Source organism: Mandrillus leucophaeus, unplaced genomic scaffold (genome assembly GCF_000951045.1).
Source record: "Mandrillus leucophaeus isolate KB7577 unplaced genomic scaffold, Mleu.le_1.0 Scaffold1665, whole genome shotgun sequence".
Classification (NCBI taxonomy): Eukaryota; Metazoa; Chordata; class Mammalia; order Primates; family Cercopithecidae; genus Mandrillus; species Mandrillus leucophaeus.
The window spans coordinates 173120-195798 of NW_012101660.1; the positions used below are offsets into that span (position 1 = coordinate 173120).

General features: G+C 40.6%; 1 protein-coding gene across 1 annotated transcript in view; it reads left to right on the forward strand.

Moving 5' to 3' along the window:
• The window catches only part of PQLC2L (PQ loop repeat containing 2-like), a 46860-nt gene extending 35518 nt beyond the window's left edge, over positions 1–11342 (forward strand). Inside the window, exon 4 of the mRNA XM_011976463.1 lies at positions 11050–11342. Coding sequence (XP_011831853.1) covers positions 11050–11155 — 106 coding nt within the window. The 3' untranslated portion in view covers positions 11156–11342. The remainder of the gene's footprint in view (positions 1–11049) is intronic.
• Positions 11343–22679: the final 11337 nt, after the last annotated feature.

Consider the following 22679-nt stretch of genomic DNA (forward strand, 5'->3'; position numbering starts at 1 on the left):
CAAATTAGCAGAGAGGGTAGATTTATGATCTTTTCAGTGAACAACCCAAAATTCTGTTTTTATTTTAACTTGATTATATGAATGCTTAATCTTCTGCTCCAGATAGGGAGCGCATGGGAGGGCAATGTCCTCTATCTGACCTTTCCCCAAATCGAATCCTGTCTAAAAGCTGAAACCTAAAACCCAGAATCATTGGTCTTAAAGAGGTTTTCCCAAGATAATTAGACCATTCCTTTTTCATTTCTAAATGTATGTGCCTTATGCCTGCATTCAGGAAGTGTGGCATCCTTGGCCTCAAGCCTCCCTGAATTTTAGGATATGTGTATAAGCAATAATCTCTCTGTTCCAACTTGATTGGAGCCTGAATCCAATCTCTCCTGAAATTAGTTTCAAATCCAAATTCAATTAAAAACAGATGTTTCCAAGTAGACTGAAAAAAGGCTATAAAGAAAAGGCAGGCTCACTGCCTTGGGAATTGGTTGAATTCTCTAGGTATTTATAATCATAAGGAAGAGAGAAATCAGAACTGTTCCGGAGAGTTAGCTCTTCCTTTCACACTGGGTCATCCAAGTGCTCAGAAACAGTGTCTTTTAAGGAGGTGTGTTATGATTTGCCAGGCTGGATTTTTCTACCTGAGCCACTTTCTGATTTATTCCAGGTAAGGACAAATTTGAATCTTGGGTTAGGCACTTAATAATTCTTATTGCTGAGAATTAATTTCTACATACAGCAGAAGGGACACATTAAAAAATAACTTATTTTCTAGAAGTACTGGCATATCAGGGATTCTTGCACAGAAAGTTTCATTTAGCACATTTTTAAAAAACTCCTTCTAAAGTTAGCCTAACGGCAATTCAGAAAACATTAGTGAGTTTTGGAACGTTTTTATTTTTTTCCCCCATTGAAATCAAAACCCCATTAAGGAATGCATGGTGGGAAGAGAGAGAAGAAAGCCTACTTGTAGACAAATAGTACCCATGAACTTTAATACATTAAAATGGATTCATAAGTTTTTCAAAGATGAGAAACATGTGTCCAATTATTGTGAGATTCGCCACTCCTTACAAGTTCAGAGCAGACAGTCCTCATCTCCCTGTCTCAAAGTGCACATGTCTATTTTCAAAATAATTTTTAGCATTAAGTCTGGGCCACCATTTGATTTTTAATCTCCTCTTTTATCCCTGGAATCTTGCATTCCTGGTGTACTTCATCTTTTTTGTGCGTAATAATATCCTTCAGAAATCTTTGATGCATCAGTGAATTAAAAGAAAAAAAATGAGATGTAAGTGCTTGCTCTATTTGTCATTTTTAATACGTTTTGAACTACTTGATTTATGACTAAGCATTTCTTGGGAGAGGAGAATATTTAAGGTGGTATTTTGAGCTCCATTTAAAGCAATTTAGTTGTCATCAGGCCTCCTCACCCCATAACCTTTGTAAGACCTTGCTTCATAAGTTGGACCCAAACAATTGGCTTGTGTTTCAAGTAGACAAAGCCTTATGGAAATGATACTTTTTAAGTGTTTTTATTGGACAGCTGGGTAAGAGTTAGCCTTTGTCAGACCAGTCACAAACTACAGCTAGCCTGACTCCAACACTCTTGGTGACAATTTCTGTTCTTAGCAAACTCTTTCTAAAATTTATTTTAAATTGAGAATGAATGATATTATCTGGATTCATTTTCCCCCTGCTTTCTGCTTTGGTTCCTGATTCAGTGGCTAAGGTTAAAAATATTCACTCAATTTTCCCCTCATCTTTAGGTCAGATCTCTTCCCTTCATCCTGTGGGATCCTACCCTAGCATCAGGTGGAATCTCTGTAGCCTATGTTATGCTCATGTTATACCAGGATGTTGTGGCTCTGCTGAAAAATGGCAGACGGATTTCAGGTCCTGGAAGTACTAAGTTGAGCTCAGCCAGCTTGAAAGATAACCAGGATTGTCTTCACTCTCATTGCCTCCTCTCAATGAATCGTCTAAATCTAAACTAACATTAGATGACAGTAGCATAGAACCTCTTCAGTGTCTATGTGATCAGATGAGAGACAGGAGAGGTTAGTACAATTCCACTCTTTCTCTCTTTTCTCTCTTTTCCTTCCTTTCTTTCTCTCTTTCTCTCTTCTCTCCTTCTCTCTTTCCTTCTTTCTCTCTCTCTTTCTCTCTCTCTTTCTCTCTCTTTCTTTCATTCTTTCCTTTCTCTTTCTTTCATTCATTCTCTCCCTCCCTCCCTCCCTTCCTTCCTTCCTTCCTTCCTTCCTTCCTTCCTTCCTTCCTTCCTTCCTCTCTCTCTTTCTTTCTTGACGGAGTCTTGCTCTGTTGCCCAGGCTGGAGTGTAATGGTGCGATCTCGGTTCACTGCAACCTCCACCTCCCAGGTTCAAATGATTAAGTGATTCTCCCACCTCAGCCCCCCAAGTAGCTGGGATTATAGGCACCCACCACCATGCCCACACTAATTTTTGTACTTTTGGTAGAGATGGGGTTTCACCATGTTGGTCAGTCTGGCCTCAAACTTCTAACCTCAGGTGATCCACCAACCTCAGGCTCCCAAAGTGCTGGGATTACAGGCATGAGCTACTGTGCCCAGCCCAATTCCACTCCATTTCTTAATAGCAAAATTTACCTTTCATTTTAAATAAAGGAAAGCAGTGTAGGCAGTATCCTTTGGGTGACTGTCAGATAGAAAAGACTGAGGAGCTCCATATAGTATTTTTCATTGCTTGTATGGAATGGTATACCTGGAGAACACTGCACAGCCATAACATTAATTCTAGAAATTCCTGGACCTAAAGGCAGAGTATGTCAAAATTGGAGACAAGGCCAGGGAGAGGCTTGGCTTAATATGAATCAAAAACAAAATAAATAAACAAAAGGGAGAGGGAAGATGCTCAGAGTATTCAGAAAGTGAGTTTTCTTCTAGTTTAAAGTGAAAAAAAAGTCTGTTTCCCCCAAAACAATGGATTCACGAGTGATCCAGGGAGCTGACAGGAGTAACACTTCATCCAAGCACGTGATACCCACCTTGTTTTTTCCCTCCTAAAAGTTCTGGGGCTTTTTGATAAGTGTGAGAATTTTTAAATTGTGCAACCTATGGAGGTGTTGATTGAACTCCTTTCAGTGAGAATGCACACTAGAAATCTTATTAAATAAAGTTTTCATACTCACAAGCCCTTAACTTTTCCTAGATGTGACTTCAGAAAATTGAGATGCAAATGTCATCCCAGTTTATGGTGATAACAGTGTTTTAAAAAAGTTTTTTAGTTGACAAAGCAGTTTTACACATGACACCTGAGACTTGCTGTTTTTTGGAGGAAAGGCGCTCGGTGAATTCAAAGAGAGCACAGCCTGGTCTGTGCTTTACCAAGTGCCTGTACTAGTAGCAACTGGAGAGCAATAAACATGAACAAATAGAGCCAAAGAATACTGCTAGAACCAACTTTGGCCTCTTTACACCTCAATTTGCTAGTCAATAATGGAAATAACTGAATTGTATCTTTTTAAAATAGTCTTTCTGGCTTTAGAATTCTTTGTCTATTCACTATATTCAACTCAAGAGGTTTTTTTTAAAATTTTTTGTTTTAATTCCTTGGTGTAGGACTTAAAGGAAAACAAGCAAGCCAGGGAACATGCAAGGAAGGCAAAAATCAGGAAAGGGAAACAAGAGTGAAAAAGAACTTGGAGAAGAACAAAAGGAAATAAGCTTATAGATAAGTAATGGGGTGAGAGAACTACAGGAATTGGATCCATTTCCTGTATCTCAGATTTAATATGAGGGGGAAAGAGCTGATGATTTGCAACATAATTTTGTAAATCATGTCAGAGTTAATAAGCCCTTTAATTTTTTCCCTTAAGAAGAACGCACCAGGTGAGTGCACAGTTCATTCCGTACTACAGGCAGAGGACACGATGACCCAGTTTGGTTGCGGTGCTGGAAGGGGAACCATTACCTGCTAATGAGGATGAATCCTAAAGCCTGCACTGCAGCCTCTGTCCATGGTGTGGTGAGGAACGTTGCTGCGTTGATCCTTTTCTTGGTGAAGGGATGAGTTCGTGCCTTTTCTCCCTGCAACACATTCATTCTATAACATTCTGCCCCAACCACAGGCATTGGTGACAGAATAAAGAATATGTTTACCGTTAAGGTTTTCTGCAACTTAAAAATTGTAGTTGATCTGAAAATCTGTAGAAATTACTATCTCCGTTTCTAACTTTATTCAATGGTGGGTTTTTTTTTTTTTTAATGTATAAAAAAATCACTCAGATGTGTTTTGTATGACACCCTGGTCTCTTAAAGCAGACTCTGGTTGAATGGTGTTGCACATACTTTCTGTTGTAGGTAATTATAAAATGTCTTGTTTCCTATAGATATAAATAAAACATATCACTGAACTGTGGATTCAACTCATTCTGGAAAAGATTGCAAGCATTTTCAAAGTGCAGGTGGCTGATGCAGAGTAGGTCCTTTGCAAATGTTGGATGAAACACCGCAGAGTGGACTTCAACCTGTGCAGGTAGGCATGGCTGGGAGGAGTCCCCAGTGCAGACATTCCTCTCCAGGCCAGCGAGGTGAGGGAGCTGTGATGTAACTGTAACCACTTATCCAGAAAGTATGTCTCTGTTATGACTGTGTTTCACAGGCAGTTGCCCTGAACTCTTTGTTTGGAAAGAAACTGTATTAATCCTCAAGTCTGTCAGATGCTGCCCAGAGCTTAGCAAGTCCTAAAGGCAGCTCTTGTGTCTTCTTTGCTTATGAAAATCACACCTTGGTACAATCCTTCATTGGCATGGCAGCTTTTTCAGGTGTGTTCCTGTTAGCTTATGCAAGAGAGATGGGTAGTTGGATGATTAATTGAAAAGTTAAATAAACTGAAGAATCATTTTTAAAAATCCTAATACATAATATATACTATAAACATTTATTTTAACTTAAAATAATAAACTGTATATTCATTCAAGATAATTTGATGTAGGAAGGCGAAGTCTTTTCTTGGAATCTAGGTCTGATATTGGAGTTGTCTTTCATAAACCACATTTACAATACATCATTTACAATTTCTGGTTTTGTTTAAAGTTATGGTTTTGTTAGAGTAGAGTAGGAACATAAAGACACTCGTAATCTGAGAAGAGATGCCTCTAGATTGTAATTATTATTTTCTCCTGACTTTATAGTTGTTTCACTCACACATAATTCAGGAATACTTTCAGGAGCTCCCTTTTGTCAAGCCTTTTCAAAGGAACCATCTTAATTTTTCATAAACAGTCTCTCCCTTTACACTCATATGTCATTGCATCACACAATTTTTAGTTAAATTATTTAAATATATTAAGTCCAACAGGGCATACACAGGGTTGAGATCAAGCACAACTGATTCTTGGTAAACTTACAGCTCAATTGGCCAGAGTAGAAGCACACAAGCTCCAGAAAGCCTGCTCTCTGCTGGCCCTTGGGGCACTAGGGGCAAGCAAAAGGTAGAATTGCAAAGGGCATGAGGGGACAATTCATCTGCAGAATTTGTAAGTGGGGGCCTATTAAGCAGCTTCTACTCTAATAAATTCTTACTATGTATTGTGCAATGTGCTAGTCCCTAATTGGGGAACAAAGATAGAAGTACAATTGCTGCTAAGTATTGTGTGCAGTAGAGGCTGTCGGCACAGAGGAGGAGAAATCCCTTCTGGCTGAAATAGCAACGAGAAGCAAGCTGTTTTGGATTGAATTGTGTCCCTCCAAAAGTTCATGTATTGAAGTTCTAACCCCTAGTACCTCACATTGTAACCACAGTTGGAGGTAGGGTTTTTAGAGAGGTAGTTCAATTAAAATGAGGTTATTTGCCGGGGGTGGGGGGATGGGGGAGCGGTGCTCATACAATATGACTGGTCTTCTTATAAGAAGACAAAATTTGGACACAGACATTGACAAACAGAAGACCAAGTGAAACACAGAGAGAAAATGGCCATCCGCAAGGCAAGGAGAGAAGCCTGAAACATAGCTTCCCTCGCAGCCCTTAGAAGGAACCAAACTTGCCTGCCGACACCTTGATCTTGGGCTTCTGGCTTCCAGAACTATGAAAAATTAATTTCTATTGTTTAAGCCACCCAGTCTATGGTACTTTGTTACAGCATCTCTAAAAAAAGACTGCAGAAGCCTTCAAGGAGTGGGGAGTATTTGATGTGGGATTTAAAAGATGGGTAATTTATCAGTAGCCCAAGATGAGAGGAAGGAAATTAGAGGCAGATGGAAGAGTCAGAACAAAGACTGAGAAGTGGGCCAGTATTCAAAATATAAAAAACACACCATTTGGCTGGAGGAGAGAGTCAGTCTAGGAAAGGAATGGAAGAATAGGCTAGAAGAGGTAGGACAGATCCGCAGGGCCTTGAAAGCCACCTGTGGGCAGTGGGGAGTCACTGAAGGCTATGGAGAGATACAGTCAAAGCAGCATTTTGGAGACATTGTCTCATATAGAGCTGTCAGGGAAGGCTGTCTGCTACATGCTGAAGTCCTTTATGGCTGTCAGCAATGTGACTTTGTCTGGCTCCCTGGCATGGCTGATGATGCTGCAAGGTGATGAGTGGGAGAAGGTTAGGACTTGCTGTGGCAGAACCGTAGGAAAGCATGACTGCCTTACTAAACTTCCATCCTGCCCTGCCCCCGAAAGAGAGGCTTAACAGACTACTTAACATTATTTGCTTCTTAGTTGAGCAGGGAGGGGACAATGTGAGTGGCAGAATTCAGGAAGTATGCTTGGCTTTGGGCTTCTTTCAAAAGTCCCAGCCAAACCCGTGAGTGAAGAACTAGGCTTCAGTTCACCTGTGGGTTGATGTGACGTTTCTCACATTTAGGTGTTAAAGTTGAAACAGTGTTTTATCTTGCATGCAAGGTAGAAAATAAAGTTCCATTTCTTGCACATCTAAGTTTATGGACAATATTCCCACCTGCTACATTTTTATAAGGAATTTAGAATTTCAGTTTAATTGAGGTTATTTGGGGATGGTTCTGGCAGGGACGTGTTTTGGCAAACAGATTTTATGTCTTTTGTTTTTTGTTGTTTAGAGCTCAAGGCGATCAAGAAGAGGAGAAGATCCTCTTTAAATTAGAGTTGAAAGCAGAAGGCTGTCCTAGAGGGCCCGTGAAATTATTGATACTTAATAAATATTTTTGAATGAAAACAATAATGGCCATTTCCACAGATTTTGATAAAACTTGCAGTCAGTTGCATTAGAAGAGGTTTCTCAGACATCCATTCTCACTAACTATTGTACAGCCTTGTGACATTTTTTAAATAACTGCCCAGCAAACGCCCTACCAGGAGAAATTATGATTCAGGAGGTCTGGGATAAGACCTGGCTATATCTACTTACAAAAAAATTCTACTGATGACTTTGACATATACTTAGGGCTGAGAAATCACTGATGACATGCAACTTTGTAGACTTTTATAACACTTCTGAGAGCAATGTTATATTTGATACCACATAATTTTATATTTTAATCCTTATGATTCTAATTTTAAACACTTTTTTGGCTTATCTTGGAAAAAGTCTTTGCCAATTCAAACTAGTGACTTCCAAATGGCCACTTCTGCTTTCAGCTGTAAATTAAAGTCTTCTCTTACTCTTGATTCCTTCAACCTCTAAACAACAAACAAACAACCTGAATAAAAGATATAAAATCTGTTTGCCAATACGAGTCCCTGCCCAGAACCACCCCAACTAATCCCAATTAAGACAAAATTCTAAACTCCTTATAAAAATGTAGTAGGTGGGAATATTGTCCTTACACTTACGTGTGGAAGAAATGGACATTTATTTTTCTATAAGTCAATTTCTATTTCAAGCTCCCATAGAAGTAGGTGATAAAATCTTAGTTTTAGTCAATAATGAGTATTTCTTACCTATTTCCTAGGGATTGCAGTAAGTTACTGGGAATTTAAATCATAGTAAGTCTGGGAGGTGGGGGGTGCACAGGAGGGTGTCCATCTCATCTGGATTATCATATTTTCTGCTGGCATCCACTGAAATGTCCTCATTCCCATTTGGTCCTTATTGCTATGTCATACCTCACACCCCAGTGCAAGTCTTTGGGTCTTCACTCATTTCCATGCATTTCCAAGACACAAGAGGACGAGCCTGCTCCTCCCACTCTGTCCTGTGCAGGGCTAAACTATGTGGTTGCCTCTGGCAAATTTATGTTGATACAACAGGCAGTACCCTGAGATCTTGCTACTCCCCAGGCTCTTGCCAGGAAACAGAGATGGGTTTCCTCTTTTACCAGGTCTCCAAGCCTCTAGGTGTGTTTGCAATTGCAAACTGGGGGCCCTCTGTTAAGGCCCCCAGTATTTACTCACTCCTTGCTGCTCCTTCCTTTGCTATGGGGAATATTTCCTAATCTCTGGGGCAGCAAGCCTTGTACTTACACAACCAAGCATCCTCACAGATTTGTCACATTGTTTATGCACAAGTATCTTTTCAGTTTTCCTTCAAAGGTTAGACTTTTGAAAAATCAGAGAACATGCTTTGGTTTTCTCTTTTAGGTACCATCACTTGTTCCCGAAGACAGTAAGGCACTCAGCTGAAAGCGTGTGGGTAACACTAAGGAGTAATGGGACTAGAAGGTTAAACCTTATTTGAAATGCATTTGATTTAGCCTTGGCTGAAATTGTGACCAAAGCTAGAGGATCACAAGCTTCAGCACTCAGTTTCATGACTAATTTTGAAGAATGGGAGATTATTGGCATAGGAATTGGTGAATATGAAGCACTGAGTCAGCCAGAAATCCTTAATATATAATAGGGAAATACAAGAAGATTATTTTAAATACGCTAAGAATATAAACAGCAAGATTCAGATGAAGGTCTCTTTTCTTCATGTTTGTATTTCTTCTGTTTCTTTTCATAAAATTATTCCCTAACTGGTTTGCAGTAATTTCCTTGGAGAAGTACTGACTTTAAACTTTTATTGTTATCTTCTATGGACTATAAGTTTAATCTTAGAGACATGCTTGCTTGGAATGGGAAATTGCATTTACTCACTATAAGTTTTTGAAAGGAAATTGAATTTGATAGAATGTTTATTGCTAGAAATCAAGTCACTCACCTAAACGTGTAATGTACACACCAGCTCTATGTCCTCTCTAACTTCATTCTGTTATTTTACTCTTACATAAAGGTCTTGACTTCATTTAGTTAAAAAGCATCCAGCCCATCATTTAGCTTTCTCCTTGTAATCATGTTGGAAAAACTCTGAGACTTAACAGAAATAGTTTTAAAGAACAGTATGAATTTAAGTTTTTCTCCACTAGTGAAAAAAGGAAATACCAAGGACTGGGGGAAAACATTGATTAATACTTCACTCTGTTATTCTACCACAAAAGCTTAAATATGTTTCTAACGTATCTTAGTGGCAAAAACACAAATTCAGAATTGTGCCATTAATGCGGACATGAAAAAGCCACAGAAAAGCTGAGGAATTAGGACATGGACATAGTCAGTTTCTCAGGTTTAAAGTGCCCAATTCTGTCTTGGTACTCGGGGTGATACTACTATAGAAGAAATTGGTAAAATCTATTCACATAAATGCATTGGTCATGACCTACTTGTCTCATCCACTGTTACGTAAGATTTATGGAGGCTGAGATTTTGTCCATTTGTTGGATACCAGGATAGCCTATAGAAGCATGGTAGGCAGTCAATTAATATTTGTTAAAATAAAATTTAAAAAAAGAATGAATAGCTTCTCCCAAGAGTCTGGGTAGACTTTTGCTCTATATTTTTTAAAATGCTATAGAAAAATGGCAAGTGTTTGTCCAAAGGTGTTAAAGTGGTTGGCATGCCAACATTAATCATAGCCGTCCTTAGAGCAAGAGCCCTTCCCTAGATTCCTGAAACCACACCCCTCGTTGGTCTGAAACAGGAATTCTTTGGAAAGCTCCCTTTGTGTCTGCCCATTTTTTAGTAGGTGAGCTGCATCCCTCTGTCTAGTGGGACACACTTGCATATTAGCAAATGGGTATTTTCCTGGGAGTAGTTTATGTAATTTTGTCATATGAATGGTCAGTGAATTATGTAGATGAGGCCTGGAGGAAAAGGAGCAAGAAAACATCCTAACCACTTTCACTTGGTACTATATCTACGCAAGGTAACACGTCTGCCAGGGCTTGAAGAAGGTGGAGACACAGCTGTGTTGGGTCACTATGAAAGGACACGATTCTACCTTCATGTCTTCGTGTCTTTCCTTCCATTACCCTATCATTGCTCCTGAGCCTCTCTGGCCAATTCTGAACTGACAAGTTTAAAATTTATTCTTTATATTTTCAAATGTTTACGATGTATGCAAAGAATAAAAGTAACTTTACTCCCCCTTCTCATTGTTCTGCATTTTATTTATGCAGCTCAGAAACTAGGTAGTAAAGCTTAATGTTTAGGGCAGGAGCCAGGGACACAGGCACACGCCTGTACATGTGCATTGTTTTGTGTTTAGTAAAATATTGAAACTAAATTAACACTGATGATTTAAAATGGCCTAAGTATAAAATTTAATATTCTTTCAAGACTAAGAAACTGAGCTTCATAATGTTCACTTTTTGTTTTGTTTTGTTTTTTAGTATAAAAGCTAATTACAATTTGGTTTGAACGTTAAAGTTTTTTTTTTTAATGTACTGCATCTACAGCACATTTTAAAATTTATGATGAAAGAATTTTGGTTCATAATTATCATCATGTGTTTATAATTCATTATAACTTGTTATTCAGTTTACTTTTCAATGATTAAAAAGTTTTCATTAGCAGCATGTTGACTACCATAAACATACCTTAAATATACAAAGTTATCTGGTCTCATCCAGCTCTTGCTGTATCAACTACCTTTTTTAAGTGAGTAGAGGTGCGATGCCAAAAAGCCTTGTTTGGAACTAGCAAATCTAGTTCACAAAATTTTCATGGAATATTGGCAAGACTTTTGCAAGTTGGTATTTTGTTTTGGGATGGAAATCAGCATTTGTTGAAATTGAAATTTAAACATTGAGCAATATTTTATTTTCAATGTTCCCTTCTTTCCCCAGGATATTCCAGCCTCAGTTATTCAAAGACTCCATCACCAGAGAGAAAGTCAGACTGTCACTTTGGGCGGTCCTATGCCCTGTATATATATATCCCATATTCTTTTAGATAAGTGAAATTAGCATATATGGGTATTACAGTTGTTTATGCCATACTACTATAAATACTTCTAAGAGATTTATTTTGACTTGAGACTTGGCATTTTGTTAAATGAATGCACAAATATATATGACCATAACTTAACTATGATTTGTATATTAGCTGAGTCAAGTGGCATACATAAAAGCAATGAAGGCTTCTTGGACATTCTATACCAAAATGTATAGAATTTTTAAAAAATTTATCTTTCTATTTTCCAGTAGTGCAGTAAATGTAAAGTCCTTAGCATTTTGCATGACACATGGTAGGGTCTCAATAAATATTAGCTAGTATCATTATAAACCACAGAGGCCCTGTTATGTGGGAGTTTGTATCTCTCTCTCTCTCTCTCTTTTTTTTTTTTTTTTTGAAACGGAGTCTCCCCCTGTGGCCTGGGACGGAAGGCAATGGCCGGATCTCAGCTCACTGCAAGCTCCGCCTCCCGGGTTTACGCCATTCTCCTGCCTCAGCCTCCCGAGTAGCTGGGACTACAGGCGCCCACCACCTCGCCCGGCTAGTTTTTTGTAATTTTTAGTAGAGACGGGGTTTCACCGTGTTAGCCAGGATAATCTTGATCTCCTGACCTCGTGATCCGCCCGTCTCGGCCTCCCAAAGTGCTGGGATTACAGGCTTGAGCCATCGCGCCCGGCCTGTATCTCTCTCTTGACTAATAGAAGCACTTTGCAGATAATATGTTACACAATCTAGAAAGGTAGTGCTTAAAGGAATTGGCATATCTCCTTATTTTACAAATGAGGACATTGAGGCCCTAGTAAGCTAAATGACTTAGACAAAATCACAAAGGTAAAGTGGAAAGCCCAGGAGAAATCCCCTGGCCTTCAGCCTGATGTGATTTCTACCAACTATAGGTCGGAACTTTTCAGACAAGTGGCACCTGCAAGTGTCTTCGAGCAAGGCCTCAACCTCCAGCACAGCTCTTGCCACCTGCAAACGCCAGGGAAGAGCAAGATTGAGTTACATGGCTTGGAAGAAGAGTGAAACATCCCACAAGACCCAGAGAAAACTCCACATCCATTTGCAGCTCATTTTAAAGCCCAAATAAAAGCACAATCTTTGGAATCACTTTATCTTTGGTCAGGCAAATGTTTAAAGAGCAATATTATATACATCTAGGGTAAGAACAATTCATTAATTTAGATGGATGAATTGTCAAAAGGTTGTTTTGCCTGTAAATGTGAGTAAATTGAATATCAAGTCATCATGAAATGTAAACACGAGATAATGTTCTTCTTTCATTTTCCTTTTTCCTGAAGACATGGGTAACCAGAGACCTTTACATCCAGCATTACTTTTGGAAAAAAATTAAAGTAGGCAGCGCTTCTTATGAAGAAAGTTATTTCCCTCACCTGATAGGAAATCTGATCCAGAGAAATGAGGGGCCATGGAGATTATGTCCTGAATCTGGAGTTCATGATGAAAAAATATAAGTCAGTTTATGTTATAGATAACTGATAGTCACTCTATTTTTAGATCAGCATCTCTTGAGAATATTCTTTAACATCAAGGGAAATTAAAATGAAATATTGTCTTTGCTCTTTTAGAGCTTTTCTATTCAAGAAAAGAAAGGGGATTTAGAGCTTTTCTTTTCAAAATATGCATTTGGCCCTAACCTGACTCCTCATTTCAGCAGCCTTTAAATTGAGATAGAGTTTAGCAGGTGACCAGCAACATGTTTCTCTGACATATCAGAGGTCAGTAACACCGCTAAGTAATTTAGATGTAAAGTTCAGAAAGCTTTGGACAGGGCATGGTTGGAAGAACATGGGAAAGAGGGCTCTTGAGCATTTTGACTTTTTAATTATTCTTATTTTGTAATTAGAACCACGTGGATGGTAGTTTAGAATGATTTACCTTGGCTTTTAAATGAGATTTGTGTAAAAAGGGAAATCAATTTACTTCTGCTCAACAAAATTCCAAGTGCTTCCATTTGTATAGCAATTTGATTATGAAATAGCACAGGATGAATGAATTCCCAGGTGGAATTCCTTGAAAATAATGGATAAAAACCTCCAACAGTCCACTAATACCAGGAGATGCTACAATAATTGGTAAATATCTTGTCTGATGCGCTGTAATGACTGAGAGCAAATCATCAAGGTCTTCTGTTAATTTTTGTTTCCCAAACTATTGACAGACAAGAGAAACATACACTTCCTATTGTTTTCCACATTTTAAAAAACCTTTTTTGTGTAATTGTAAAAATAATGATTGTCACAAAAACTAGCAGAATAACTCTGGGATTTTATTTTATATTTTAAGAGACTATCCTAGATTTCCTAGACTCTATCATATTCCGATTTCTGCCACCTACATTATACTTGGGAGATCTCATTGCAAAAATGACTGTTGGGTTTTCTTTGAATTTGGTTTACATGAATCCTTCTAATCAATTCTTTTGACTGTAAATATTAAATGCCTTCTATATTATCAGGAAAGGAAAACCCAAAGTTTTATTTTAAGTTTAATCTTTTTCTTGTTAGCACTACTTACACATTGATTATTATTTCTTGGACTACCTTTCAACCTATTTCTTAACAGTTAACATGAAATGTTTACGAGATGTTTCTGATGCTTTTCTAAGTCAGATTGCTGATTCAGCAGCTTCCCCTTTCATACACAACTTTTGGATCCTCAAACAAAACAACACTAAATAAAAAATACTAACAGGTCTGAGAAAGATGACGTTACAATCAACACCACTGATAATTAAAATAAGCCTTGCCTGAAGTAGTAATGAAATTTTCCAAATAGTGTGTATTTGCAGTAGAGGATAGAAGTGGCCTTAATTTTCAGTCAGCAGACGCCTACGAAGAGCTTATCATTCGCAAGGGACTGGAAAGAACTTAAGAACATGCCATTGCTTATGAGCATCTCAAAGTGGGGCCTATAAAGTGAGGGACCTGCAACACACCTTCATGGAAAATGCAGATTCAAGACTTCCACCCAGACCTATTGAATCTGAACATCTAGGGGAAAGCCCAGGAACCTGACTTTAGCCATAGTCATATAAATTACAATTTTAAAATGATTAAGCTAGGGGTTCACATTCTTTAGATCAGGAGACAGACTTGTGGGAAAATAATAGAAATCTTTTAAAGCCAGGAAGATGAACTAGGCTATAATAAAATTCCAGAGGCATTTTTTTGACAGAATGAGTCAAGAGGAGAAGGAGCATGGTTCTACACAATCTCCTCCTGGGGAGCACTGAAAGATGAGACTTTATCAAGAGTGTAAGCACGTTATCACATAGTCAATATTCAGCAGCATCTGAGAAGTTGAGTATTTGTAGCCCAAGGAGGAAAACCAGTTTCCAAAATCATCCCAGACAGAGTACTTAGAGCAACTTCCGCCCACGCAGTTCTCCTTTCTGTCAGTGACACCATCAGCCTGCTGCCTCAAGGCTAAATTCATACAACCAAAACTTCCCTCCTTCTAAGCCAAAACCTATGGAAATAAGAATGTGGGATAGTTGGAACAGTAAAACAGCTGATTGTGTATAATTTAGGCCCAGAGACCGCATGGTATAGGCAGATAGAAACTTGATTTACTGGCCAGGCATGATGGCTCTCTTCTGTGATCCCAGTAAGGTGGGAGGATCACTTGAGGCCAGGAGTTCAAGACCAGCTTTGCAACATAGTGAGATCCCCCATTTCTACAAACACACATGCGCACACACACACACACACACACATAAATTAGCCAGGCATGCATGGTGGTGCATTCCTGCAGGAGGCTCAAGTAGGAGGATCTCTTGAGCTCAGGAGTTCAAGACTGCAGTGAGCTATGATCCTGCTACTGCACTCCAGCCCATGTGACAGAGCAAGACACTGAGCATCCGCCCCCACCCTCTGCCAAAAAAAAAAAAAAAAAGAGAGACAAAGAAAAGAAAAACAAAAAACAAACAAAAGAACCCCACCTGATTTCTTGATCCAGTAGTAGCTGTGTGAGCATTGGTGCAATAATTCCTTCTGGGCTTCAGCTTCATCTCCTGTAAATTCTTGATGTTTGCAGGATTTCAGATCTGCCTGATTTGATTTGCGAGTGTCAGTGTCTTATCTAATTGCATGGTTGTTAGAAAAATAAAGTCTAGAATCTCGCAGGCCTCAAGCCAGTCCTGCAATCTACTCAGTAACTGAAATCAGCATCAGCTTCTCCTTCTCCCGATGGTGTGGTGGTTAAGAAAACAAGCTTTGAATGAGGTAATCCACAGTGTCAGCCCAGCTCTGTCACTCACAAGGTCTGTGATCTGGAGCACACTTCTCCCAACCTCAGTTTCTTCGTCACTTAAATAGGTATAATAATATCCACCTCACAGTGCTGGATAAAGTACTAAACAATGTTTGTAACATGTCAGCTCCATACCTGACATATAGGAAGGGCTCAGTGATAGTAGTTACTATTATTTTTTAAAACTGCAGAATCAGATTTTCAAAAGACTGCAGACACCTAGTTCTTTCACTGTGAACTCCTATCTTTCATCTCAGAGAAGTGCCATGTTAGAAGAGAAAGGCCACCATTGATGTCAATATCAATGTTTTAAAAACTTACTGTGTAATGCATTGCAGTGACATACCTAGTTTATTTGATGCCTGGAGTAGATCATTTTTTAACATCTCTTCCTCTCTGTGATAAAATTATTTTCAGTAATCATCACATAAGGATTAGTAATAATCATTTTTTTCTCAAATTGTTCCTTCATTTTAAAAACAAATAATTAACAATTTTATTAGAAAAGCAACGTTCAATTTTAAATATATTCAACTTCAGTAAAACATTTCATGCATGAACTAAAATTTGCACTTGCCAAACTAAAATATTATATCTTGAAGTTCAGAGTTTCCTTCTTCTAAATTTGAAACATAAAACCTCTGAGTGATTACACAGAAATGACAGAACTGGTGTAACTCAAGATCTTTGTGTCCTTGTTTCTACAATCACTGAGATACCATCATTTTTGAATCTACCATTTAAACACAGAAAGAGATGATGCCACAGGGCTGGAGACAAAACCTTCGGGGGAACCAATAGGTCCAGCAATTTTGAACCATTATACACTTGCTTTATACAAAACTCTTGAGGCTGAGTCCACTCGTGCTGAGGAGTGGAGTGGGGAAGGCACCTTGAATAACTGGGCATTCTTCAAATTGACTTCCTTAATAAAGAATACAATGTTTATTAAAGGACAAATAATAAAAAACAAGAATACATACCTTACATATATTCTATTAAAACTCAATAGTAACCACAACAGTTCCCTGGAACTGAAACCAAGAGATTTTAGGGAGAAAGAAACTTGATCACTGACATTGTTTAAAATTGTTGGCTTATGCTGATAATAAAAAGCAAATCAACTTTTTTTTTTTTTTTTTTGAGACAGTGTCTCACTCTGTCACCCAGGCTAGAGTGCAGTGGCATGATCACGATTCGCTGCAGCCTCCGTCTCCTGTATTCAAGCCATTCTCCCACCTCAGCCTCCCATATAGCTAGGACCACAGTCACGCACTGTAGCAGGACGAGCCGCAGACAAAACTCCTCAGACACCAAGTTAAAGAAGGAAGGGGTTTATTCGGCTGGGGGCATCGGCTGAATGCTATCTAAGACTCCTATCTCAAGAGCCGAGCTCCCCAAGTGAGCAATTCCTGTCCCTTTTAAGGACTCACATCTCTAAGGGGGTGTATGTGAGAGGGTCGTGATTGATTGAGCAAGCAGCGGGTACGTGACTGGGGGCTGCATGCATGAGTAATTAGATCGGAACAAAACAGGATAGGGATTTTCACAGTGCTTTTCTATACAATGTCTGTAATCTATAGATAACATAACTGATTAGGTGGGGGTCGATCTTTAACTACCAGGCCCAGGGTGTGGCGCCAGGCTGTCTGCTTGTGGATTTCATTTCTGCCTTTTAGTTTTTACTTTTTCCTTCTTTGGAGGCAGAAATTGGGCATAAGACAATATGAGAGGTGGTCGCCTCCCTTAGCACCATCACACCTGGCTAATTTTTAAACTTTTTTGTAGAGATGGGAGTCTTGCAGTGTTGCCTAGGCTGGTCTTGAACTTCTGGGCTCAAGCGAGCCTACTGCCTTGGCCTCCCAAAGTGTTGGGATTACAGGTATGAGACATTGCACCTGGCTGCAAATAAAATTTTAGTCAGCTTTATTATTGTTTTTAAGTTCTTTACAGAGAAAACACCTCCTACTGCCTACACCTGGTGCATCCTCCCTCTGTCCTGCCCTTGGCATTCTACCATTCCAGTTATTTCCTTAACCTGTGAATTTCCAGAATCTTCTGAATTCCCCACACCTAGTACAGCCCTTTCTATATAGTAGGTACTTACTGACTGTTTGTTGAATTGCGAATGCCACCCACGCTACATTTTCTCATGCTCATTATTTTTTAAATGCCCAGGGGCAAGGATTTTTATCTGCATCTTACAAGCAGGCTTTGAGAAATTATATAACGTGTCCAAATTCATACAGCTCATTAGTAGCAGAGCTGGGATTCGAACCGGGGTCTCTCTGGCTCATGTGCATTGAGCACACATCCATGTACACAGCTTCTCATCTGTGCCACACTGTGCTGACACTTTTGACTACTGACTTTAGAATTTATAATGCATAATTAAAGAAGTACCCTTTGTGGGTACAATTCAAGCTTGTTTGCATCCTAAATGCAAGTTGGAAAAATATTTGGCACCAGAGACTGTCACATTCATTAGGCGCCTTAAACCCATCTGCAGCTCTATTGATATTCATCAGCCCTGCTAAATCATTTACACCATCAGGAAATTAGTCTAGAATGACACTCCCTTTCAGAGAAAGGGACCAGGAAAATCCAGAGAGGCAAGAAGTTGAACCCTGATGGGAGGCGAATAATAGCAGGTAACTGCTCCAGGCCCCACTGCCAAGGGGACAAGGGAGCCGCTGTCATCCATAGGTTGGAGAAATGAAAACCAAGCCGCAGTGGGATTTTCATTCATATGGCAACACAATCCAGTGCTTGGCAAGTCACTGAGCCTGCACAAGCCAACCATCTGTTTCAAAGCCTCCTGCATTTTCCCATTCATGTAGCCATTTAATCTGCCCTTGGCAGGATTGGAAATAAAATTCGGGAGACTCGCTGAGAAACGCATGCCTCAGAGAAGCCCTGACTCAGATAAACCCAGACCTAGCACACCCTGGCCGCTGCAGAAAGCTGTACAAACGCCCTTCCAGCCCAGGGATCTTTTTCTAATCAGAAATTATCCCACGTGCTGTCACCAGGGGGCGCCCCCACAGGAAGCTGCTGGCCTGCAAGAGCACTGCCGAGGGACTCGGGGGACCTCAGAGCTTCAGATTCAGCCACCTTTGCTGTTGCAAAGGTTGAGGCCAGGAGGGAGATTTGGGCCTTTTCCTTTTTTGGCTAGACGTAGCACGAATATGGGGAAAGGAACAGTTGACTTATCTTACCATATCTTCTATTTAGGGGCTCGCGAGTTAAGGAAACACCAGGTTGCAAATGTATTTTATAATGTCCACTTATAGACCAGACATCTTTTATTTTAAAAACTGTTTTTTAAAAAAGTAAAAATTTCCCTAGAAATGCTCAGTCCCATGAAACTTCCTTGTGGCAGAGCTCAAATATGCATCCTACATAATTATAAATTAAAGGATTTGACCTTTTATAAATTCTCTGAAGTCAGTGGGTCCAGACCCAGAGGAGCATCCAAATGACCCAAGAACCTTTAAAAAACATAGGTGTGACTCAGCTGATATGAGTTGATGTCCAGGCAACTGTGTTAGAAACTGATTTCAGAACAACTGCTTGAAAAGAGGCTCCATAACCCTATTTTATTTGCCTAAACCAGCAAGGGCTCTGAATTTCAGTTTGATGATGCCAAATAAAAGAGTTACTTGGTTCTTCTAAATAGGCTTCTACCCTGGAACCTGTATTTCCCAGACTTGCTTGCTTTTAGAGATTGGGAATTGATTCTCAAACTTGACTGCACATCAACATCATCTACAGCTCCTTAAAAAGCCCCAGTGCCTAGGTGCCGCCCCCAGCGACTCTGATTTTATTGGTCTGCGGTGGGGCCTGGGCATCAGGATATTTTAAAGCCCCACTGGTGGCTGTAATGTGCAGCACAGTCTGAGAACCATTAATGGAGGGGGCTGTCAGAAGCACAGATGTCTAGGCCCCAGGCCAGGCCCACGGAATCAGTGTCTTTAAAGAAGATCCAGAATGACTGAATTTTTAACATGCGTGACAAGTGGGCCTTATGATCTGGCAAGTCTGTGAACCAAAAGAAGCTCACATGTCTTTTTTGCAGGAGACTGTAGTCCTTCCCTGTCCCTGTAGTACTGAGAGCAGTCGTTTTGCTAGAGCTGCGGTAGAGGAGGCCTGTGGCTGGTCTGGGGCCAACCTTGGGCTCCCACCCTCCCTCCTTCTGCCAACCATCTACACACATGTGGATGTTTCTATAAATCACTTCTGATCTGTGGTTCGTATTCAGGAAGTGTTCTGACTGCTTACCCATGTAATGATGGAGTGGAGGAAAGGTCTAATTTTGGAATGACGGTGGCTTAGGCAGCACCGTGTTCCCTGCAAGTTGAATTTCTTAAATGCAGTCGCTCCACCACTCTGGCGGCTGCTCACCACAATTACACAGGCAGTTTAAGGCACTCTATCCATCACAGCAAATTACTGGCATGATCCACTCAAGAATCAGGCTGGACAGCCTTGCTGATGGCAATCTTTGCAGAACCTTCTTGATAACCAAGAGGAAGGCAAGGTGGGAGAGAGAGCTTTGCAGGTCAAGGCCATTGAATCAATTAACAAGAGCTCGCCCGATTCCAGAGTAGCTTCCAATCTGACCGGGAAGACAAGATTTGTGAAAGCTGTTAGTACAGACAGCATCATATAAGAGTGTGAGTTCTTACCGCCTCAGTTTCACAGGTACAATAAAACCAGGGAAGGAAATTAACTTTTGTGGGATGTCTTACATAGTGCTAGGCTCTAACATACATTGTTTTATGTAATTCACTCAACAGCCCCAGGATGCATCATTACTCTCATTTTACAGATGAGGAAACTGAGGCTCATTTTATCCAGATCACTCAGGTACATGGAGGCAGAGAGACACATTCTCTGAGCCCTAAACCCTTCCCCTTCCCAGTGGCTTAGGCCAGTTGAAACCACACAGATGTTGGCCTCTGTTTCCTCCTGGGGAGCCTGGGAAGCCAGTCAGGGAAGTCTGCTTTGACAGTAATAACCTGTGAAGGAGCTGCTGTGCTACTTCTCTGTAGGGCAGGACCAGGAAATGGAACTTCACTCCCCTGCCATGAACACAGAACACTGGCTCTTCTTGTCTGAAGCTCCTGGTTTGGTAAACTGGTAAGAAGATGCTAGTGCTGAACCCTTGTCCCAGGAGTATCTTCCAAGCTAGAAAGGGCCTTCTCTTTCTGTTGCTGGGGTCTTTACAAATCTCAGCAAACAATGTTGTAAGACTCCTGACGTCATCCTTGGGTTCCTGGGTCTGTATTTTCTGGTAAGCACCCTATGATTTTAACCTTTGGTGACTTGCGGGTGTTGACGTGGCTGAGGAAACTGTAGTGTGATAAAAGACATAGAGCTTTGCTCTAGGTTAGGCTCCCCAGAGGCCCACCATGAGTCATGTATCTGGGTGCAGGGAGTTTATCTGGGAGGCAATGCAAGGAGTATTGGTAAGAGAGTCAGAAAATGAGTCAGAGAAGGGAAGAAAGAGAAGCCTATAAAGGGTGCATTCATTGTTAGGCAGTTTCCACTGTGGGCAGCTGGGGCTCAGTCCCACTGTGGAACTGGAGAAGACAGTGTAGATTATTGTACACACCTCTGATTTATCCCCGTCCTTACCCAGGGGTGGGAGAGCTGTGGTATTGATACTCCAATTCCCACCCATCATTGACTGAGGGCTGTTCCTGGGGAGAGGGAAACTAACTCCCTCTATGATACAAGATCCAAGGGCTGGGAGGCAGCTCTCAGACTGTCAGTGGGTCCTGACCACTAAATAAATAGGAGGGACACAGCCAAGGCCTGAATCTACTCCAGGTTGGAGAGGCTTATGCCATTCAGTGACTCTGATGACACTGCCTTGAGGACATCCGTCCACATGATGGGGACACACTGGGCTCAAGGACAGTAAGGCTTAGATGGGGGTCGGCTAAGCAGAAGGAGGACAAGTAGCCACCATCAGATCTGGCCCAGGCCTCGGACTCTGAAGGGGGCAGAAACTCACCCTATGCCTACAGTTGACAGATGAAATACAGGCTGCCCAATTAAATCTGAATTTCAGATGAATGACAAGTGATTTTTAATTATAAGAACAACACACACAATTATATGTTGTTCATCCGAAGTTCAGATTTTAATGAGTATCCCATATTTTTATTTGTGAAGTCTGGCAATGCTACCTGTGCCTCCTCTCTGAATTGGGAGAGAGGGTGGGCAGAGGCCACTCTGGTCTCTAGCATGCCAGAGTGTTTGACACGAAGCAAAGGGTAGAAGGCCGAAGGCAGCCTGACACTCCTCAGTTAGGTAAGGAGGGGCTGTGGCTGTGCAAAGGGAAGGGAATGAGGCTTCAAATAAGGAAAAATGTTGGCCTTTGGAAACAGAGTTGCAGAATCTACAAATATCCTCTGGAGTTCACGGTGTTGCTAATGGTTCATTTTGGAATTCGTATTTAACTGACACTTCTTTTTTTTTTTTTTTTTTTTGAGATGAAGTCTCGCTGTGTCTCCCAGGCTGGAGTGCAGTGGCACTATCTTGGCTCACTGCAAGCTCCGCCTCCCGGGTTCACGCCATTCTCCCGCCTCAGCCTCCCAAGTAGCTGGTACTACAGGCGCCCGCCACCAGGCCCGGCTAGTTTTTTGTATTTTTAGTAGAGACGGGGTTTCACCATGTTAGCCAGGATAGTCTCGATCTCCTGACCTCGTGATCCACCCGCCTCAGCCTCCCAAAGTGCTGGGATTACAGGCTTGAGCCACCGCGCCCGGCCAACTAACACTTCTTGAATACCTACCATGTACGACCTTCTTCCTGATCACCATGTCACTTCATCTTCATGACTGCTCTTGTTTACCCTTGAGGGCAATGAAGTCTTTCAGAAGACAGCATTGTCCAAAGTGGACACATGAGTAGTCGAACCCCAATTTCTGGCCCCAAGTCTCAGGATCCTTTCTGTTGTAGCACAGCTGCTTCTAATGAAGGGTGTCTGACCCCACGTCCCATGTCCAACACTGCTGTTGCTTGTTTCTATCAGGTTTAAGGCAAAGACTTGGCTCAATCAGTACGATTTTTGGTCCACATGCAAAACTGATTTACAGACAGTTTTTAGTTCACTAGTGGATTGCTATCTAGGCCATTCCACAAATACAGAATACACTTGAACTGTATTCCTCATATTAATAAACAGCATACATTCCTTTGGAAATATTGTCTCTGTGAGAAAACACACCTTGCA